Source organism: Choloepus didactylus, chromosome X (genome assembly GCF_015220235.1).
Source record: "Choloepus didactylus isolate mChoDid1 chromosome X, mChoDid1.pri, whole genome shotgun sequence".
In the NCBI taxonomy this organism is placed as follows: Eukaryota; Metazoa; Chordata; class Mammalia; order Pilosa; family Megalonychidae; genus Choloepus; species Choloepus didactylus.
The window spans coordinates 47,587,190-47,606,133 of record NC_051334.1 but is presented as its reverse complement, the minus strand read 5'-3'; the positions used below and the strand labels follow the sequence as shown (position 1 = coordinate 47,606,133).

At 38.8% G+C, this 18,944-nt stretch overlaps 1 protein-coding gene across 1 annotated transcript in view; it reads left to right on the top strand.

The window, feature by feature from the left end:
* SLC9A7 (solute carrier family 9 member A7) overlaps positions 1 to 18,944 on the top strand; it is a 94,875-nt gene that overhangs the window by 64,989 nt on the left and 10,942 nt on the right. Inside the window, 2 exon segments of the mRNA XM_037821171.1 lie at positions 4,737 to 4,803; positions 14,511 to 14,593. Coding sequence (XP_037677099.1) covers positions 4,737 to 4,803; positions 14,511 to 14,593 — 150 coding nt within the window.

Here is an 18,944-nt window from a genome sequence, read left to right as displayed (position 1 = left end):
CTCACTAATGAATATAGATGCAAAAATCTTCAACAAAATACTTGCAAATCGAATCCAAAGACACATTAAAAAAATCATACACCATGACCAAGTGGGGTTCATTCCAGGCATGCAAGGATGGTACAACATAAGAAAATCAATGTATTACAACACATTAAAAATTCGAAAGGGAAAAATCAAATGATCATCTCAATAGATGCTGAAAAAGCATTTGACAAAATCCAACATCCATTTTTGATAAAAAGACTTCAAAAGGTAGGAATTGAAGGAAACTTCCTCAATATGATAAAGAGCATATATGAAAAACCCACAGCCAGCATAGTACTCAATGGTGAGAGACTGAAAGCCTTCCCTCTAAGATCAAGAACAAGACAAGGATGCCCGCTGTCACCACTGTTATTCAGCAATGTGCTGGAAGTGCTAGCCAGGGCAATCCGGCAAGACAAAGAAATAAAAGGCATCCAAACTGGAAAAGAAGAAGTAAAACTGTCATTGTTTGCAGATGATATGATTTTATATCTGGAAAACCCTGAGAAATCGACGATACAGCTACTAGAGCTAATAAACAAATTTAGCAAAGTAGCGGGATACAAGATTAATGCACATAAGTCAGTAATGTTTCTATATGCTAGAAATGAACAAACTGAAGACACACTCAAGAAAAAGATACCATTTTCCATAGCAACTAAAAAAACAAGTACCTAGGAATAAACTTAACCAAAGATGTAAAAGACCTATACAAAGAAAACTACATAACTCTACTAAAAGAAATAGAAGGGGACCTTAGAAGATGGAAAAATATTCCATGTTCATGGATAGGAAGGCTAAATGTCATTAAGATGTCAATTCTACCCAAACTCATCTACAGATTCAATGCAATCCCAATCAAAATTCCAACAACCTACTTTGCAGACTTGGAAAAGCTAGTTATCAAATTTATTTGGAAAGGGAAGATGCCTCGAATTGCTAAAGACACTCTAAAAAAGAAAAACGAAGTGGGAGGACTTACACTGCCTGACTTTGAAGCTTATTATAAAGCCACAGTTGTCAAAACAGCATGGTACTGGCACAAAGACAGACATATAGATCAATGGAATCGAATTGAGAATTCAGAGATAGACCCTCAGATCTATGGCTGACTGATCTTTGATAAGGCCCCCAGAGTCACTGAACTGACTCATAGTGGTCTTTTCAACAAATGGGGCTGGGAGAGTTGGATATCCATATCCAAAAGAATGAAAGAGGACCCCTACCTCACCCCCTACACAAAAATTAACTCAAAATGGATGAAAGATCTCAATATAAGAGAAATTACCATAAAACTCCTAGAAGATAATGTAGGAAAAGATCTTCAAGACCTTGTATTAGGCGGCCACTTCCTAGACTTTACACCCAAAGCAGGAGCAACAAAAGAAAAAATAGATAAATGGGAAGTCCTCAAGCTTAGAAGTTCCTTCACCTCAAGGGAATTTCTGAAAAAGGTAGAGGCAGCCAACTCAACGGGAAAAAATTTTTTGGAAACCATGTATCTGACAAAAACTGAGATCTTGCATATATAAAGAAATCCTACAACTCAGTGACAATAGTACAGACAGCCCAATTATAAAATGGGCAAAAGATATGAAAAGACAGTTCTCTGAAGAGGAAATACAAATGGCCAAGAAACACATGAAAAAATATTCAGCTTCACTAGCTATTAGAGAGATGAAAATTAAGACCACACTGAGATACCATCTCACACCGATTAGAATGGCTGCCATTAAACAAACAGGAAACTACAAATGCTGGAGGGGATGTGGAGAAATTGGAACTCTTATTCATTGTTGGTGGGACTGTATAATGGTTCAGCCACTCTGGAAGTCAGTCTGGCAGTTCCTTAGAAAACTAGATATAGATTCATTGTATATCTAGTTTTCAATCCAGCGATTGCACTTCTCGGTATATACCCGGAAGATCGGAAAGCCGTGACACGAACAGATATCTGCACGCCAATGTTCATAGCAGCATTATTCACAATTGCCAAGAGAAGGAAACAACCCAAATGTCCTTCAACAGATGAGTGGATAAAGAAACTGTGGCATATACACACAATGGAATACTACACGGCAGTAAGAAGGGACAGTCTCATGAAACATATGACAACATGGATGAACCTTGAAGACATAATGCTGAGCGAAATAAGCCAGGCACAAAAAGAGAAATATTATATGCTACCACTAATGTGAACTTTGAAAAATGTAAAACAAATGGTTTATAATGTCGAATGTAGGGGAACTAGCAATAGAGAGCAATTAGGGAAGGGGAACAGCAATCCAAGAAGAACAGATAAGCTATTTAACGTTCTGGGGATGCCCAGGAATAACTATGGTCTGTTAATTTCTGATGGATATAGTAGGAACAAGTTCACAGAAATGTTGCTATATTAGGTAACTTTCTTGGGGTAAAGTAGGAACATGTTGGAAGTTAAGTAGTTATCTGAGGTTAGTTGTCTTTTTCTTACTCCCTTGTTATGGTCTCTTTGAAATGTTCTTTTATTGTATGTTTTTTTTTTTAATTTTTTTTTCATACAGTTGATTTAAAAAAGAAAAACAAGGAAAAAAATATGTAGGGCCCCTTGAGGAGTCTGTGGAGAATGCAGGGGTATTCGCCTACCCCACCTCGATCGTTGCTAACATGACCACAGACATAGGGGACCGGTGGTTTGATGGGTTGAGCCCTCTACCATAGGTTTTACCCTTGGGAAGATGGTTGCTGCTAAGAGAGGCTAGGCCTCCTTATAACTGTGCCTAAGAGCCTCCTTCCGAATGCCTCTTTGTTGCTCATATGTGGCCCTCTCTCTCTAGCTAAGCGAACTTGAAAGGTGAAATCACTGTCGTCCCCCCTACGTGGGATCAGACACCCAGGGGAGTGGATCTACCTGGCAACGTGGAATATGACTCCCGGAGAGGAATGCAGTCCTGGCATGTGGGACGGAGAACATCTTCTTGACCAAAAGGGGGATGTGAAAGGAAATGAAATAAGCTTCAGTAGCAGAGAGATTCCAAAAGGAGCCAAGAGGTCACTATGGTGGGCACTCTTACGCATAATTTAGACAACCCTTTTTACGTTCTAAAGAATTGGGGTAGCTGGTGGTGGATACCTGAAACTATCAAACTACAACCCAGAACCCATGAATCTCGAAGACAATTGTGTAAAAATGTAGCTTATGAGGGGTGACAATGAGATTGGGAAAGCTATAAGGACCACACTCCACTTTGTCTAGTTTGTGGATGGATGAGTAGAAAAATAGGAGGAGGAAACAGACAAAGGTACCCAGTGTTCTTTTTTACTTCAATTGCTCTTTTTCACTTTAATTATTATTCTTGCTATTTTTGTGTGTGTGCTAATGAAGCTGTCAGGGATTGATTTAGGTGATGAATGTACCACTATGTAATGGTACTGTGAACAACAGAACGTATGATTTTTTTTGTATGACTGCGTGGTATGTGAATATATCTCAATAAAATGAAGATTAAAAAAAAAAACTACAATCCAGAACCCTTGAATCTAGTAGACTATTGTATAGGAATGTAGCTTATGAGGGGTGACAATGGGATTGGGAAAGCCATAAGGACCACACTCCACTTTGTCTAGTTTATGGATGGATGAGTAGAAAAATAGGGGAAGGAAACAAACAGACAAAGGTACCCAGTGTTCTTTTTTACTTCAATTGCTCTTTTTCACTCTAATTATTATTCTTGTTATTTTTGTGTGTGTGCTAATGAAGGTGTCAGGGATTGATTTGGGTGATGAATGTACCACTATGTAATGGTACTGTGAACAATCGAAAGTACGATTTGTTTTGTATGACTGTGTGGTATGTGAATATATCTCAATAAAATGAAGATTAAAAAAAAAACTACAATCCAGAACCCTTGAATCTAGTAGACTATTGTATAAGAATGTAGCTTATGAGGGATGACAATGTGATTGGGAAAGCCATGTGGATCACACCCCCCTTTGTCCAGTGTGTGGATGGATGAGTAGAAAAACAGGGGCAAAAAAAAAAAGGCATCCAGTGTTCTTTTTTACTTTAACTGTTCTTTTTCACTTTAAGTTTTATTCTTATTACTTGTTTGTGTGTGGTAATGAAAATGTTCAAAAATTAATTTTGGTGATGAACACACAACTATATAATGGTACTATGAAGTGATTGTACGCTTTGTATGACTGCATGGTATGTGAATATATCTCAATAAATTTGAATTTAAAAAAAAAAGAAAATATACTAAAATGTTAAGGACAGAATCTAAGTGTTGGATATACAGGTGTTCACTATTGCTTCAACTTTTCCCTGCATATATGAAAAGTTTCATAATAAAATGTTAGGAAAATAATAAAGGCTGGTCAGGGAGGAAGTGAGGAAAGTGTAACAGAGTGGAAAAGGCCCAGTGCAGTGAGACCTACGTTGTGACAATGGGACTGTCTGGTACAGGAAGGCAGATGGACAGTTGCCAATGTGTGCCATTTTCCAGAAACCTTGCTTAGGGTACAAACACACAGGATATTGCCCCTCCTGCCCTCTGGGATCTGATGTGGTATGGGGCCTCTTTCTCATGACTCTTGCATGACAGCTAACCGCACTCCTGCTTTGGGAAGATGGTCAGCATCTTGGCTAAATTCAGTCACCATGGCTTCTGTGGTCCAAGCTAATCCTTCCTGTTTTTCTCCTTGTCTTTCTCCCTGGTGGCCTATAGAGTTGGGGTTGGCCCAGATCAAGACCCACCACCCAGTAACGACAGCTTTCAAGTCTTACAAGGGTAAGTCACAAGAGATGCTTCTTACTAGGGAAGACATTATTAAAAGCAGCTAAAATTTATTGAGCATTTATTACATGCCAGGCACTTCACATGGATTCCCTTATGATCTTCAAAACAGCCTTATTCGGTAGGTACTGTTGTCACCATTACACAGATTAGAAACTGAAGTTTGAAGGTTTGAGTCATTTGAGGTCAGAGAATTAGAAAGTGATGGGGACTGAATTTGATCCCAGAGTGTGTGTTCTTAAACAACATATCAAGGGAATGGGCTGGCCAGGAGTGTTTAAGCCAAGTCCCTGCCTCTCAAGAATGGATATATTGGTGGTTTGCTCACTGTAACTGGTTCTGAGTCTATCAGTGGTACCCTGGAAGTGGGTAGGAGAGGGATATTATTTGACTGTCCAGTCCATGAAATCTGAGGAACTAAAGAGAGACATTGGATGTTTGCAGGCATGGGGGCTGGGATCCTCAATAGCTCTTGAGTTCCCCTCCAGCCCAGAAATGGCAGAGCAGCAGCAGCCTTCACCTCCTTTGGGCTGGAGGTCACAGCAATGCTAACAATTAAGATTTGGGCAGGGTGATGGTGGCAGTCAGAGCCTGGTGTGGAGTGCTGGGAATGGAGGTTGTAGAGACAGTGAATGGCAGGCACCTATGGCAGCATCTGGGATGGGCCCACTGAGGCCTCTGCTAGTGTGAGAGCAGAGAAAAGTTCCTGCTGCTGCAGAGAGAATCATGATGGAGACCACGTTGGGCAGAGGAGGGTGCTGGCCCTTGGTTTTGCCGTCTCCTCCAGTTAGTATTGCTGCATAACAAAGTGCCCCAAATGTAGGGGAGTAAAACAGCAATCGTTTTATTATATTCAGGAGTCTCTGGGTCAGGAATTTGGAAAGGGCATAGTAAGGACAGTTTGCCTCTTCTCCATAAAGTCTGGGGCCTCAGGTGGGAAAAGTCCAAGGCTGGGGGTAATTTGATGTCTGGGAGCTAGAATCATCCAAAGGCTTATTCCCTCCTATGCTTGGGGCCTGGCCTGGAAGGACTCAAAGGCTAGAACTGCCAACTAGAATGCCTCTACATGGCTCCTCCATGTGGTTCAGCACAGTGGGGAGCTCAGATGGGAGGAGTGAGAGATGACCTAGTGCAGCCCGTACCTTTACTGACCACACATGTACATTGTCTGTGAAACCATGTAGAGTTTATTTTTCTCCCAGTCAGCTTTGAACCACAATTCTGGTTGCACTTAATCCTAAATCCAGTCTGCATATTTCAGATTCCCTAGGACTTACCAAATCAAGTTTAACAAGTCTCCCAAAACGTGATGCTGTGCAGGACCCAGGGCATGCTGCTCTAGCGTTTTCTGATTTCTTTCTCTTTGAGGGAGTTCCCAGCCTGATAAGGCATTCATGGGATTCATGTCCCTTCTAGGTCTTAACTTCAAGGACAGAAAGCCAGAGTCTCTGAAAGTTTGGGACATTTTGGAAAGATTTTTCAATGAGCTTAATTGGCGATTTGGTGTCTACTTGAATGGTGCTCCAAAAGACATTTGCCAATTGGAAACATATGGTTTCAGTGACAAGTTGTTTTTTGGAAATCTGCTGTCTACCTCTAGTTTTGATTAAGGACTTTAGAAAACAGGGGTTCAGGAATTGGGCATTTGGAAGCTAATTTAGACCAACAGTTTCGGAAATCTTGAAACTCACCCTGAGAAAATCTGGGTGAAAAGTGTGATGGATGTCTTTATTTAATTGAAAGGAAAACAATGACTCTGCTAGGACATGGCTGCCTTATTCCAAACCATCCTCCACCGAACTGTGGTGAGTCAAGATTAATTTTGTAAGCAACGTAGGCGAGTACCAGTGGGGTAACCCAGGTTTGGAGCGAAACTGTCTTGACAGTTCCAGACTAGTGAAAACATCCCTGGTTTTGCCATCTTCTCCAGTTAGTTTTGCTGCATAACAAAGTGCCCCAAATGTAGGAATAAATAAATGCTTTGAATGGTTTCATGTAGCTGAACTTTACTATATACCATAAAGACTGCACCCTGGAAAAACTGGGCTTGTAATTAGGCTTAGTAACAAGTATGCTGTCACTTTTCCATGGAGATGTTTGAGAAAGCAGCGGGTCCAGAATGCTATGGGTTCTGGCATGTCCATGCAGTGACAGCTGAAACAGGGCCCATCCTCTTAGGTGGAATGAGCCTCTGAAACTTCTCTGAATGGGCCTGAAGGAATAGACTGAGTGTTGCTGGTGGCTCACAGAAGCCTGTTTGGGTAGAGAGCACTGTGCTTGTTTGGCATTGGGTGTGGGGATGGCAGTGACTTCTATCATACTCCTAGTGGGGCCCTATTTGCCAGCCCTAGCTGGGAGCTGTGTCACAGCTTCCCCTTAACCCCCTTCCTTTCAAGCTTCAGACACAGTCATTCAGAAGGGTCCTCAAAGTCAGTTCCACTGGCTTTTCGAAAGTCTTTCAAGATTGCCATCTGACTGGAAAAAAAAGGCAAACTACGAGATTGTTTCCCCAGGAGACCCTGTTAGAAATGACTCATGCCCTATGCAGAAAGGGCCTTATTTCTTTAAATCCTCCTGACCCTAGTGTTCTTGTTCCACTGAGCTGCTAATGGCCAGGCTGGGGGCAGTCAATGGTCACAAGAAACAGTGCAACAGAAAAATAAATGGGCTTCTCGTTTTTGGGTGAAACCCTGGGTTCTTGCAGTTTCCCTTGAAATGGATCCAGGTCACACGCTCAGTGATGTCATGAAACTGAAATCAGAGGTGGTGAGAAAGGCCAGATGTTCCTTCCCTGTTAGAAAAGAAAGGGCAGTTCTCTTTCCCTCATTTCTAAATGATCTTCCTAAAAACAAACAGCTGATATTTGAAGGGACAGCATTTCTGATAACAAGCACGATTTCCCTCACTAGTTCTAGAAGCCTGAAGTTATAAACAGTCGTGGCTCCAGAATTACAGAATATTAGCTCATTTGGGAGATGAAAATGAGCTGCTGGCTAGAAGTTTTGGCTTTATGTGAGGAAAGCATAAGAATATTATGGACAGACTTCAGCTTCCTGTCCCTGGCAAGTTTGACTCATTAGAACGAAACAAAACAAAACTCAGTTGCTTTGTTTTTCTGGAGCTCTTGGTGACTTTGCAACCAAAACAAAAACAAGCCCAGCTGGAGGCACGCTCCCTCCTGTTAAAGCCGGATGGTTCATGCCAGACACAGATGAGATTTATGTTGTCCAGATATGCAGACACATCATTCACTTCCTTCCCTGAGTTTACAGAAGAGCACTCGTGGACGAGGCCGCCTTTGGCACACCAGAAATCTGAATTTATCCAGGATTTTTCATATCAGCAGGCAGACCTCATGTTCTCGATTTGGGACAAAGTCACAAGCAGGTTATTAATGGAATATGGAGGACAGGAAACCCTTCTGTGTGTGTGTGTGGAGAGAAAACTAGAAAATCAGTTGTTTATAGTTGCACTGACTGACGTATGATTTTTTGGGCAAGTTGGATTTGCTGCTGTTCCTGGGTGCTCCACCAGTTTCCCTCCAGGCTGAAATCTGATACCCAGTCTCCTTAAATCTTCAAATTCAGTTACTGAGGCACGTTTCCTCAAATTACTGCCTCCTGACCCCACCAAGCTCTTTCTTTTTGTTCTTCCTAGTGCCCCCGCTGGCCCCTCCCTGATTTCCCTTTCTGCTCCTTTTTTTTCCCTAGAAGCTGGGAATTAAAATTAGTGTATTCACTCATTTGACAAATATGTATTGAGCACCTATTATGTTGCAGACATTATTTTAGGCTCTGGGGATACATGTATAAACAAGGCAGAGGTACTTCCATCCTTAAGGGCTTGGTGAAAACGTGATGAAGGGGCCGGGTGGAGAGCTGAGATGGCAGAGGCAAGACCAAGGAGTGGAGACCAGCTGCAAAGGCCTTACCTAGGATCTTGGTAGAAATGCAGAATCTCATACCCTGCCTAGATCTGCTGAATTGGAGTCTGCATTTTAACAAGATCCCCAGGGGACTTGTGTGCACATGACAGCTTGAGAATGGGCTAGGCCATGTGGAGCTCTGGGAAGAGCATTAAGCAGGGAGGGAAATGATCAATGTATCACTGTCAGAGACCAGATTCCCTGTTTCTAAACCCTGTTATTACCCCTGACTGAGAAATCTCGGGCCTCACTGTCCTGATGACATGAAAAAGAGCCCAAATCTGATTCCATCATTTATTTACTCTTCTGTGCAGTATTAGATTCCTGTTGCTGCTATAACAATTTATCAAACTCAGTGGCTTAAAACAACACATTCATTGTATTCCATTTTTGGAGGTCAGAAAGAAGTCTGGTGGGCTGTGCTGCTTTCTCCATTTTAAGCCTCTCCAGATCAAGATCGAGGCATCATCTGGGCTCTGGGCAAAGACTCCAATTTCAGGCTCATTCAAATTGTTGGCAGAATTCAGTTTCATGAATTCATGTTGGCAGAATTCAGTAGGACTTATGTGCCTGTTTCCTTGCTAAGGTTATCAGCTAGAGGTCCCTCTCAGCTCCTAGGGGCTACCGCATTTTCTGCCTCGTGGCTTCCTGACACTTCAGAGCTAGCAACAGCTCTAGTCCCTCTCAGGCTTTGAATCTCTCCTGCCTCTTCCTCCTTCTACTTCTTAAGGGGCCATGTGATTAGATTGGTTCCCACCTGGATATCCTTAATTCTATTTACAAAGCCCCTTTGTCAGGTGAGGTGACATAGTCCCTGGTTCCAAGGGTTAGGATGTGGACATCTTTAGGGATCATTATTTTGCTCACCACATGCTCCATCCCTGGAAAAAAAAAGTTCCTCTCATTATTATAAGCCTTGAAAGTAACGATCTTAACTTAAAAAAATATATGTATATATATAATATTTTAACATTATATAAGAATGGAATGAAATCTGACTCTACTCAGTAATCATTATTCATTAATTCTAGATAAATTGTTTCAAAATTAGGACCTTCTGCCACTCCTTACTTCTTTAATCTGCTTTATTTTTCTTGATCACATTTGTTAGTATGTATGTATTTGTCTCCCCTACATGATAGTGTCCTCCTAAAGGGGCAGGTACTGAGTGTCATTCCTCTTTGTGTTTTTAGCACCCAGCATGCAATGGGTGGCACATAATTAGGAGCTTAATGAATGCAGAAGAAATAGACACTCATTGTTATATGCCCAGAAAATGGTAATAAGCAGAGTTGGTGGTATTTGGTTCCTTGAAGGGGTCTCTCTATTAATAACATCAGTAAAAAGTTTTAAAATCCCTCATATAGAAAGTCCCACAAGATAGCCAAATGGCATTAATAGAACAGGTTTTTTTTTTCCATGAATACATGCTTGGAATCACATCTCCAGTCTTTGGAAATTGAACTGAATTTATAACATGAGCTCAATTATAAATTGAACTGAATTTACAAATTGAATTTATAACATGTGCCAGGTGGGCACTGCTAAATATTTTTAAAATGTCTTATTTAAACAGCACAAACAAGTCACATGGCTAGTAATAACAATAGTCAGTATTTGTTGAGTGTTTACCACATATCAGACACTGTTAATGTAAAAATTCATTTAAGCCTCATGATGTCCCTATGAGATAGGTCATTATTAATATGTCCATTTCACAGATGTGAAAACCAAAGCAAAAAAAGGGTGGGTGACTGGCCCAGAGTTACATGGTGGGGAAATGGCACAATCAGGAGTAGAGCTAAGGCTTAAACCCAGGTAGTGTGTTGAGCGAGCCTGTGATGGTCTCACCTGTATATCTCAGAATGCTCTGTTGCTCCTGAAACATTTCTCAGAGAAGCCAACCTATGGTGAATAGGGGTTTGCCAGGTAGATATTATAGAAGGTGAGAGGAAGAAATGGTGTTCCAGGCTCTTGAAGTAGCCCGAGCTTAAGACATGGGAATGTAAAACCTTATGGTTGATATATAGGATTTGAGGAGGGGTGTGGTAATAGAGCAAGTCCCCACTTTTTCTATGAGTAGCACATGAATGGAGATCCAAGTAGGTCTCCAAGTACAGGCTTGGTAGGAGGCCCTACCTATGGTAGGATCAGCCTACACCCATACTGACCTCTGCTCAGCCCTGTCCCGCAGAAAGGGCTCTCTTGGCTCGTCCATGATAGCAACCCAAATCGTGTTGTAAAGCAGGAGTTGATTGTCTTCTTCTGGGTCAGCTTAAAAACTTAGTTCTATTCCACAGAACACCCCCAGATTTCCTGAAAGCCAGCATGTACAGATTCATCTACGTTCTTCCTGTACCTCTTCACACTTTTGGCACTCTCTTGGAATAAAAAGTTGCTTAACACCCCTTTTACAAAGCTGCACTTTTTATTTGTCCTAAATTTACCTCTCATAAGCTTTTCAGGGTTGTCTCTTACTTTCTTACATTTCAGGATTTGCTGTGGAATCAGAGGTCACTTTACCTATTTTGTACACTGGAGGCATGTCTTTTTATAGCCTGAGAAGACCTTTTGTTAGTTTGCCTTCAAGTAGAAGGCCTTCTCTTGTTTTAATCATTTGAATTGTGTCTTTTGGTGCTTATATAAATCTCTTGTAGCTTCCTTGAGATGAGAAGGCAGTAACTTAAGTATTCCAGGTGATGATAATGTGTTGTGGCTTTGCATAGGGTAAGATGACACAGTAGGGATTTGTTGTTTAATTGTTTCAGAGGAGGAGCAGATGAAACTGACTTTGAGGGACTTGTTTTGTGTTTGATGGTTTATAGTATCCTTCCTGATGATTTTTATCATTTTGTTAGTTTTTTCTTTAGTAAGATTCTATAGACACTTATAGAACTGAGAGCTTAGAGCCTATTGTTTTTTCTATTAGAAAAGAAACATCTTATTAAAACACTTAAAATTTTCTAAACGCACAAAGTAATTCATGATTTTAGCATTCTTTTTCCATATTCTAACATTCACTTTGAGATTATAAATTAAGAAATGCAAACATAATATGATATAATAGCATGACTTTTAGGAAGGTATCTTTTACAAATATTAATATTAGTCTTTTAATATGTGTGTGCAAACATATTCAAGGAAATAACATATAACATAAATTTAGAAACATACTGAGTAGTTAAAATAAATTATGGTATGTTGTTCCTGTGTGGAATGAAATACAGTCTATTCAAAAGAATGAGGTGAGGAATAAATATGTTCTGATGTGGAAGTTGAGCAGGATGTATTCTTTTTTTAATGCAATTTTGTTGAGATATATTCACACACCATATAATCCACCCAAAGTATACAATCAGTGGCTCACAGTATCATCATATAATTGTGCATTCATCACCACAATCAATTTTAGAACATTTTCATTACTCCAAAAAATAGAAACAGAAGACCCAAAATATTCCATACCCCTTCTCCCCCCTATTATTTATTTACCTATTTTTCTTTATTTTATTACTTATCTGTCCATACACTGGATAAAAGGAGTGTGTGCTGGTTTGGATGTATTATGTCCCCCTAAATGCCATGTTCTTTGATGCAATATTGGGGGGCAGACATATTGGTGTTGATTAGGTTGGAATCCTTAGATTGACTGTTTCCTTGGAGATGTGACTCAGTCAACTGTGGGTGAGACATTTGATTGGATAATTTCCCTAGAGGTGTTACCCTACCTATTCAGGGTGGGTCTGAATTTAATCACTGGTGCCATATAAAAGAGCTGACGAACAGAAGGAACTCTGAACAGCTGAGTGTGACATTTTAGAGCTGCAGCTTAGAGATACATTTTGAAGATGGCAGTTGAAAGTTGACACTGACATTTTGGAAAATGCCATTTGGAAACGCAACCTGGGAGCAAGCAGATGCCAGCCATGTGCCTTCCCAGCTAGGTTTTCCGGATGCCAATGGCCTTTCTCCAGTGAAGGGACCTTATTAATGCCTTACCTTGGACACTTTATGGCCTTAAGACTGTAACTTTGTAACCAAATAACCTCCTTTATAAAAGCCAATCCATTTCTGGTATTTTTGCATTACGGCAGCATTAGCAAACTGGAACAGAGTGTGAGCCACAAGGTGTTCACAATCATATGGTCACATGATAAAAGCTATATGATTATACAGTCATCGTCAACAGTCAAGTCCACTGGATTACAGTGCAACAATTTCAGATATTTCCTTCTAGCTATTCTAATACACTAGAAGCTAAAAAGGAATATCTATATAATGCATAAGAATAACCTCCAGAATGACCTCTTAACTCTATTTGAAATCTCTCAGCCACTGAAACTTTATTCCTATTTTTTTTAAAGTTTCGTTTTTCCATAAAGATATTTGTATATCGGAAAGGTCATGTACCACATTTCTACCCAGTCTTGTGGCATTTTGAAATATTCTTAGAATTGTCTTTGGGTGATTCCCCTAAGGAATGATTGTTACCTGCAGATGGAGACATTTCTGTGTCCTCCTTCTTCCACACAGTTTGTAAAAATGTAAAATAAAATTGGTTTCTGGGGTCTCTGTTAATTTTTCCCTTTCCACAGAAGGGCTCACTAAGCTATTTCCATATCTGTAACTAAACATTCCTCAAATACCATGGGGACTCAGTTTTTAAAAATAATCTTTGCTGGTGGAAACTTTAGGAAGTTAAATAAATTGCCTGCTATTTTCCCTCCGTCTACTTGTAACCATATGCTTATCCTCTCAAAGATCTCTGATTAATCCTTTCTCCCAACCATCTGGTCTGCAGTGTCACTATTAGAGTAAGAAATTTACATCCATTGTGATTTAGAACTACTTGTAGTTTTGGTTCAACTTTTATTTAGTTATTATCGATTGTCCTTTCCAAGTTGCCTCTCTATAATATTAAAGATGATGGAAAAAATGACTGTTTCACAAGCTGTACTTTCATCCAGCAACATAAAATCCCACTAGTGCTCTTAAATTGCTGCAGTCAATCCAATTTTTATATTAATTTTGTTGCTTATAATACTTGTGCTAAACAGATTTCCTAAACCTCAAATGAATATTTGGTTTTGCAGAATATTTTGGAAATTAAATGCTGGGGATATTTGAGTTAGAAAGACATGAGAAGAGTAAAAGGGAACTTGCTACTTGAGGGCAAATAAAATAACTGAATTGTTCGTTCTGGCTCTGTTTCCCTCACCCACTGACCCCACCTTCCTAAAGCTGATAGGAAAGTAAGTTGCTGCACCACCGTAGAACACAAATAATGTAGATGTTTGGGAAAGAACCTCAGAGTATTCTTGTCCAACTTGTCAGGAAACTACAAAAAAGCCTGGTTTTTCCAGGCCATCTTCTGTGGGCCTAGAAAGTTGTTTTTACAGAAGGTTTCTTTAATATTCTGTGTAAATCAATTTTAACCAGTTAGGATTTAGACTATTTTAGGATAATTAATCTGCTGAAAGATACTTTGAGTGAAATTATGATAAGAATGTCACAAGAAATTTTATGGTTTTACCGTACTGAGTCAGTATACCCACAGGCATGCCCAAACCTTGATACTTTGGGGATTGATTTGCCTACCTTTAGGGTTTATTCAATTTCTGCTGAAATATTCACTCCCAGTGTGTCTTTGAAACTGGTGATACAGGATATTTGATTATGATCTCTAAATATATAAAAGTTAAGGTTACAAAAGAAGCTTTTCCCCTTTCTTTAAGGTCCCTTTTCTGCAAATAAGCGTTTGTCCTCTTGTTTGTTCCTAGGATGGTCCAGACTCTGCCAGAGGAAACCGGACAAAGCAGGAGAGTGCATGGATATTTAGGCTATGGTATAGCTTTGACCACAAGTATCCTTTTAAGAGGCATTCCTGCATTTGTGAAATATTGATGATGAAACTTCCTTGCTGAGCTGTCACTGAATGACTTCTGATAAGTAAGGGAGGATGTGTGTTTGGTACAGGTGTAGTCAGTCCTCTCTTGGGACACGTGCAGTGATCATCCGACTACAGGTAGTTCTGTTGAGCATCTCTCTGGCCAAGAGGACTGTTTGCATATCATTAAAGTAGCAAATCCACAGCCTGGTAGGCTCATGTGGCTCTTCAGAGCTTTCCGTACAGGGAAAATATGCTTTTGTAAGTGAATTAGTTAAAATTACACAATGAACCATATTGTGGTCAGGAATGGAAGTAGAGCTTGGGCAGTTAATCCATGTGGGGAGAATAATTTCTGCTGCTTGGACTCAGCCAGATCTGATCTATGACTAGTATGATCTGATCCTGGCGTAACTGGGCCATAGGCAGGGCAAACCTTGTTCTAGTAGATTCAGCTGGTCCCAGGTGAAAATTGAAAAACAACAAGTTAAACCTTTCTGATTGCTTAATCTGACACAGCAATCAAATGGGAAGGTAGCTTATTATATATGGTCACTGGAGACTTTGAAAATGTTTAAAAGATTTTTATTGAAGTATAGAATGCAGAAAAGTATACAAATCATAAGTGTGCAGTGAATACTCAGTGACTAAGCACACCTGTTTAACACCAAACAGGTAGAGAAACACAAAATTGCCAGCTCTCCTCAGGTCATAGCTCCACTGCTACCCCTCTCCCCTCTCTGAATGTAACTGCTCTCCTGAATTCTAACAACACATAAATTTTACCTGTTTTTGGACTCTGTAAATGGAATTATACCATATATATATTTTAGTGGCTGGCTTATTTGGCTTGACATCATTTGTGTGATGCATCTATATTGTGTGTAGCTCCAGTTCATTTGATCTCATTGCTGTATAGTATTTCATTGTATGAATATACTACAGCTTACATATTCTATTGTTGATGAACATAGGTTGTTTCCATTTTGGAGCTATTATCAAAAATAATGCTGTGAACATTCTTGTACATGTCTTTTGGAACACATATACACACATTTTTTTTTGTCATTAGGAAAATACCCAGGAGTGAAATTGTGGGTCACAGGACATGCGTAGATCCAACTTCCGAAGTTAAGGACAAACAGTTTTCCAAAATCCAGTGTATGAGAGTTCCCGTTGTTCCACAGTCTTCACCAATATTAGTGTTGTCAGTCTTTTTAACTTTAGCCATGCTAGTGGGTTTGTAGTGATATCATATTGTGGTTTTAATTTGCATTTCTATGAAGTAGTAAGGTTGAATGCCTTATTGGCCATTTGGTATATTCTTTTATGAAATTCCCTTTTAAGTCTCTTGCCCATTTTTTTCTATTGGGTCGTCTGCCTTTTTTCTTACTGATTTGTAAGAGTTCTTTATATATTCTGGATATGAGTCTTTTGCTGAGTATATGTGTTGAAAATATCTTCTCCCACTTTGTGGCTTGCCTTTTTTACTTTTTAAATAATATTGTTTGATTAACAAAAGGCCTTAATTCAATGTATTGATTTTTACCCTTCAGGTTAGTGCTTTTTGTGTCCTGTTTAAGAAATTTTTGCCTACCTCAAAGTCATGAAGCCAATTTCCTACGTTATCTTCTAGAATCTTTATTGTTTTACTTTCACATTTAGATATACAATCCACTTGGAATTGATCTTTCCATATGAATATCCAGTTGACCCAGCCCTGTTTATTGAAAAACACCATGCTTTCCCACCCCACTGCTCTGAAGTGCTACCTTTGTCATAAATTAGATGTCCACATATATAGATAGATCCATCTGCTTCATTTTCTATTTTGATCCATTGATTGATTTGTCTGTTCTTAGACCAGTATCACTCCATCTTATTTATTGTAGCTTGTTAATAAATTTTAGTGTCCAGCAGATCAAGTTCTTCCACTTTGAAGAACTTTATTTTTCTTCTTCAAGATTTCTTTGGCTTTTTTTGGTAGCCCTTTCCATTTCCATATAAAAAACCTCCTGGGATGTTGATTGAGATTGCAGTGAAACTATAGATTAAATTGACATCTTTACCATATTGAGTCTTCCAATCCACTGCTTTTGTTTGTCTGTTTGTTTTATCAGTTTTTGAGAGAGGTATGTTAAAATCTCCTACTACAATTAAAGGCTTATCTATTCCTCCTTTTAATCCTGTCAACTTTGACTTTATATAATTTGAGACTATGTTACTAGGTACATACACATTTAGAATGTTTTTTATCTTTCTTGTGAATTTGAATCTTTTATCATTCTGAAATGTCCCTCTTTATCTCTAATCAAATATTAATATAGCTACACTTGCTTTCTGAGGTTGGTGCTGCATTGCATATATTTTTCCATCCTTTTACTTTCAACATATCTGTATCTTTATATTTAAAGTGTTGCTCTTAAAAGCCACTTCTGATTGGGTTTAGTGTATTATCCAGTCTGAAAATCATTGTCTTTAATTTGGAGGATTTAATCCATTTCATTCAATTATTGATATATTATTTGTTTTCTATTTGTGCTATACATTCTGTATTATTTCTTGCCATTTATATGTTGAAGTTACTAAGTCATTTGTTTTATAGATTATCTCACATTTTGAATTTGATTGATTATATCCTCCATGATGGTGTTTACCGTATTCTCCTCTCCCTTGTGTTTCTGGTACAATGATAGAAGTAGAGCAGGAATTGGCAAACTTTCTATCACAGCTACTCAACTCTGCCACTGTAGCATGAAAGCAGCCATACACAGTATGTAAAACAGACATGCATGGCTAGTATTCTACTACAATTTTATTTACAGCAGGCAGCCAGATTTGACTCAAGATCTGAAGATTGCCAACCCTTATCTGGAGGATTAATCAAATTTGGGTTTGATGTTTTGTCAAGAATTCTCCATAGGAAATATTCTACGTTTCCTATTGTATCACATGAGAAGAGGCAGAATGTCTTGTCTTTCTTTTGTTTGTGTGTGTGATGTTAAGATTAATCAGTGACTTCATGTATTGTCAGTACCATCCATCCATTATAAAGTGTTCCAACTGGATAAAGTATAGTTATTTTTAAAGTTTGTGTCAGATAACTCCATATCTGAAACTTCTTTATTGTTAATCTTGGCTTCTGGTCATGTTATTTTTCTCCTTATAGGGCTGCTTTTTTGCTCGTGTGTTTGTTTTTTTTATCATATACCATATGTTTGCTTTACCATATACCATAACTTACACATAATAGTTTGAGTTCTTGATAATCATTGCCTAGAATATTTTTCATTCAGGGTTGCAAAATGTTGATGTTCCAATCTTATTTCTTTTGCATTTATGAGAAAAAGTTATTCTCTAAAGAAGAACTTTCCCTTATAAGCTGTGTGGTTATCCCAAAACACATTTTCCCTTTGATTTGTGAAGGATATTTCTAGTGGTTATTGATTTTTTTTGTTGGCAATTATTTTCTTTCAGCACTTTGAAGACATCATTCCACTGTCTCATACCTTCCATCGTTTCTGTTGAAAAGACAGCTATTAATCTTATTATTGTTGTTCCCTTTTTTTGGTATAGATCTTTTTTTTCCCATACTGCCTTTCATTTTCTTAACTTTCTTCTGTGATGTCTGTAGGTGTGATTTTCTTTGTGTTTATCCTGCTTGGGTTTTTTTTTTATGCTTCTTAAATCTGTGACTTGATGTCTTTCATCAGTTTGGAAAAATTCTCAGCTATTGTTTCTTCAGTGTTTTTTCTAATCCATTCTCTCTCTCCTTTCCTTTTGAAACGCCAATTAATTGTACATTAGACTGCTTTACCATATACCATAAACCTTACATTCCTTTTTTTCCACCTTCTGCATCTTCGTGCTTTAGCCTAAATATTCATCCCCATATTCCAGGTCTCTAATTTTCTTTTCGCTTGTGTCTAATCTGGTACTAAACTTGTACACTGAATTTTTTTCCTTAAAATTATTAAGTATAGTTATCTTTAAAGTTTGTGTCATATAACTCCATATCTGAAACTTCTTTATTGTTAATCTTGGCTTCTGGTCATGTTACTTGTCTCCTTATAGGGCTGCTTTTTTGCTCGTGTGTGAGTTTTTTTACTGAGTGACAGTCATAGGCTAAAAAAAAAGTAAAGATAATCTGAGATGCTCTGGGTGAGGTTATCATCCTCCAGAGATGATTTAACTTTACATCTTCCCAATAGCTAGGCTAGGAGCATTAGCAGTTCCAGATGACCTTAATCCAAGCAGGAATAAAGGAGATTTGAAGCTGGGCTTTGGTTCCTGTTAGAGTCTGTGTTTTCCATTTCCCTTTTTTCTG